The sequence below is a fragment of the Sceloporus undulatus genome, chromosome 2 (assembly GCF_019175285.1).
Source record: "Sceloporus undulatus isolate JIND9_A2432 ecotype Alabama chromosome 2, SceUnd_v1.1, whole genome shotgun sequence".
In the NCBI taxonomy this organism is placed as follows: domain Eukaryota; kingdom Metazoa; phylum Chordata; class Lepidosauria; order Squamata; family Phrynosomatidae; genus Sceloporus; species Sceloporus undulatus.
The window spans coordinates 79617149-79620661 of record NC_056523.1 but is presented as its reverse complement, the minus strand read 5'-3'; the positions used below and the strand labels follow the sequence as shown (position 1 = coordinate 79620661).

The 3513-nt window shown below is 39.7% G+C and overlaps 1 protein-coding gene across 6 annotated transcripts in view; it reads left to right on the top strand.

The window, feature by feature from the left end:
* The window catches only part of KDM3B (lysine demethylase 3B), a 71981-nt gene extending 68768 nt beyond the window's left edge, over nucleotides 1–3213 (top strand). For all 6 annotated transcript variants that reach the window (XM_042449855.1, XM_042449859.1, XM_042449860.1 and 3 more), the window contains 2 exons: nucleotides 440–574; nucleotides 1966–3213. In XM_042449855.1, coding sequence (XP_042305789.1) covers nucleotides 440–574; nucleotides 1966–2046 — 216 coding nt within the window. In that variant the 3' untranslated portion in view covers nucleotides 2047–3213. The remainder of the gene's footprint in view (nucleotides 1–439; nucleotides 575–1965) is intronic.
* The last annotated feature ends 300 nt before the right edge of the window (nucleotides 3214–3513 follow it).

Below are 3513 nucleotides of genomic sequence, written 5' to 3'. Positions count from 1 at the left end.
AAAATATGGACTTCATTATTACAGAAGGCCATGAACAGTTGGATACTTCTAAATATTTCTTTTTAAATGTGTTTAAGACATGACTTGTGTTTTGTGTGCAGTACATTAAAACTCTGACATTTTGTCCTTCCTATCTTCAAATTATCTAACTTAAGTTTGAGTCCAACACAGTTATTTTTATCCATTTATTTTGTTGTCAAGATTTTCTTACTCTTGGTTTTGTCTGTCATCTTGACCTTCCTGTAAAAAAATTAACTGTAACCTCATCACTTATGAAAACTTCAGTGACCCTGGAGGAAATAATTGCAACATTTCAATCCAGCATAATCCGTATTGGTGACGAAACTGGTGTTTGACTCATAATGTGAATTATTTTAATTGCATGGCAGAAGGCAAGTTGAAAAACTTACTTGGGAATATTCTCTGTTTATTTTTACAGGTTCATAACTTGTATAGCTGCATCAAAGTAGCAGAAGACTTTGTATCTCCTGAACATGTTAAACACTGCTTCCGTCTAACCCAGGAATTCAGGCACCTATCTAACACTCACACAAACCATGAGGATAAGCTGCAGGTAAACCTCTTGTGGGACAGTCTCTGAGGCAAATCTAGTTTAGAGAAAGAAACAGTAATACTTCAGATGTTTATAACTACAACTAGCTAAAGGATAATCTAATAGTAAAGGCAAATTGCTTCTGGTTCTGTGAATTAATAGGCATTTACAACTAGTGCACACTAGAAATGGACAAAGTGTGGTTTTGGGGCTCATGTGGTATCCAGGCTGTTTTTGTACCCTGAGAATCCTCCAGACTATGAAGTCTGTGTCCCCTCCTCACCCCCAAAATTCTGGAAGCTCCCACCTGACCCCTTTTAGGTTGCAGTGCCATCTTGTACTGTTCAACACGTTAAAAATCTGTTTTTAAAAGCAGAGGGGGACTTCTGGCAAATTGCAGGGTTTTGTTTTTACTTTTTAAAATGTCCCCAAGGGAAGAAACTTGGTCCTTCAACACAGTGCAGTTGTATACACCTGGTATACAGTGGATTGAGATGCATAAGCAGAATTCTTACTCATGCATGGCACCATTCCTGCCACCTTCCTCCTCCTCATTGTGAGAGGACCCTTTGGAATGCCATGGGATTGAATACCCCTAACTTTGGTTCAAACATATCATAAAACAGTATGTACACAGGAATTGAAGTGATCCAATTTGTGTAGGGTCTCTCTTATAGAGAAGGTGCTAGTGTTTGCAGATTTTACTAGAAATGTTCCATTAGACTATAATGTTGTTAGTGGTCTGGGCAGTCAGGTCTGAGCCCTTGCTATTCTGCCCTCAGTGCTAACCTGGGTTAGTGCCTGGGTCAGTATGGGGACAGGTAGGTGTTCACAGAAGCCCCTGCAGGTGCCCCATTTCTTCATCAGATGGGGTGACTGGGGGGGGGGTCTTCTCAGATGGTTTGCACAGGATGACTGGGAGGCTTCTCAGATGATTTGCATGCTGGCAAGATAAGGAGTATGTGTGGGGGGGGGTGCTATCTGAATAGGCCAGTTTTGTTGCTGAGTTTCTTAGAAAATCAGCACAAATCCAGGAGTATTTTATCTCCAGGTAAAGGCTCTTTACTGTGAGATCAGACCGGATCCTCCAGATCTGCTTCTGTTTGGTGGGATTAGGCCCAATCCAGCCATGGCCGTTTTGGCATGCAACCTCTAAACTAGATGATGCCAGGTCAGAAGAAGCTGGGCCATTTCACCCATGCAGGCAACCCAGTGGGGAAAAATGTAATGATCTGTATATAAACTTTGAAGATGTCTTACGGTTTGGGTACCCTCCCACGTAACTTCTCTTCAGACATAGGTAGGGTGAGTTAATATTTAAGGAATTTCTGGCTTATATATTAATGTAACAGAGAACAGATGGAGACTGCTGCTCAAGATTTTAATTTTCAGTGTTTTTCTTTTGCTTACAGGTGAAGAACATTATCTACCATGCAGTCAAAGATGCTGTTGGCACACTAAAAGCTCATGAATCCAAACTGGCTAGGTCTTAGGAATTGGTGGTTCCAAACCCTTCTATGGAGTCATGTTTTTTGCTCACAGTATAGAAAGGGAGTGCACATGCCTGCTTCTGCAGGAGCCAGAGGCCTCTCACTAAGAGATGCCATGGCATTCATTACACTCTCCAGCCACTGTCTTCTGTGCTGCCTCAGTACTGAATGTCTAAAGAAAGGTCACTATAACACAGGATTCCTGACTAATGAGAGGTGCTTTGTCCCTTTCCTGTGGCCTTTTGCAAATCGATATTGTATGGAAAACCATGTGGTTTTCCTGCATATTATGAAATAGAAAGTGTGAACCTTTTTCATGCCTAGTTAGTGTTTCCAAGAAGTTAGAAAGGATGATGTGAAGATGGACATTCTATTGCAGACTTAAATAGCTAGCTCTGAATGTGTGTGACCACCAGGAGCCCAGCTACCAAAACACAGATGCTAGTCCTCCCAAGTCTGACACAGGCCAAGGAAAAAAGAGAAATTGTTCTTCATGCTCCCCTTAACAGTTCTTTGTACACTGTAGAAACACAGAAAGAAAGAAAGAAACCACTGTTTTTCCCAAATGGCTCCAGGATTTTTAAATTGTGTATTTAGTGAGAAACTAGGTTTGTAGTGAAACAGTATTTCATGAAAGTAGATATTTTTAGAATTTGAAATACCACAACTGTTCCTGGATTACAAGGAAAGGCACACTGTGTTTAGTCTTCCTTTCGATAAAATATTTTAGGAAACAATTCTTGGAAATAAATTCAGAATAGCACAATTGGCCAGAAAAGAACTCAAAAGAAATTGATTTTCAACACCAGTTTTCACAAAGATAGAAATAAAGGTGGGGAAAAGAACTTTTATGTTTTGGAGATGTTGTACATCTCTCCCTAAATAGCTAAATAAGGCAATAGTTCACTGTTTGTCAGTTTTAGATTGGGATTACTACTTCTCAGACCTAATTTTCAATATCGGCTTTGTCCAGAAATCTTTTCAATAAAATGTTCCTGCTTGATAGAGTTGTATTGAAAATTGTCACCATTGAACTGATGGTTTCCATTGTTTGACTGTTCATTGGGACTATATCTACCTTCTATCCAGCTGTACTGTAGTGCCACCTGCAGGCCTGTTAATATGTTCACGGTTATTTCATTTTTTAAAAAATAAAATTCATTTACTGTAGAATCTTCTTTAATCTACACTGTATCTGTGGTGGGTCTAAAGGAGGAGGAGAAATGCACACACACATGCATCTGAAATTCTTTACTCTTCCCACTAACCCTGCGAGCAATATTCCCATACATTTTTATTTTCACACAACTACAAGTTTTGTGCACTATTGCACTTCACTGTGTTTTAGTCAAAAGTTCTTGTAAGGAGGAGGCATAACAGAGTGACCAAACCAGCAAGCTATCAGGCAAATATGGTCAAACTTCTTGTATTTACTCCTATGCCTTCTGATATAACCAAATCAATCTTGAC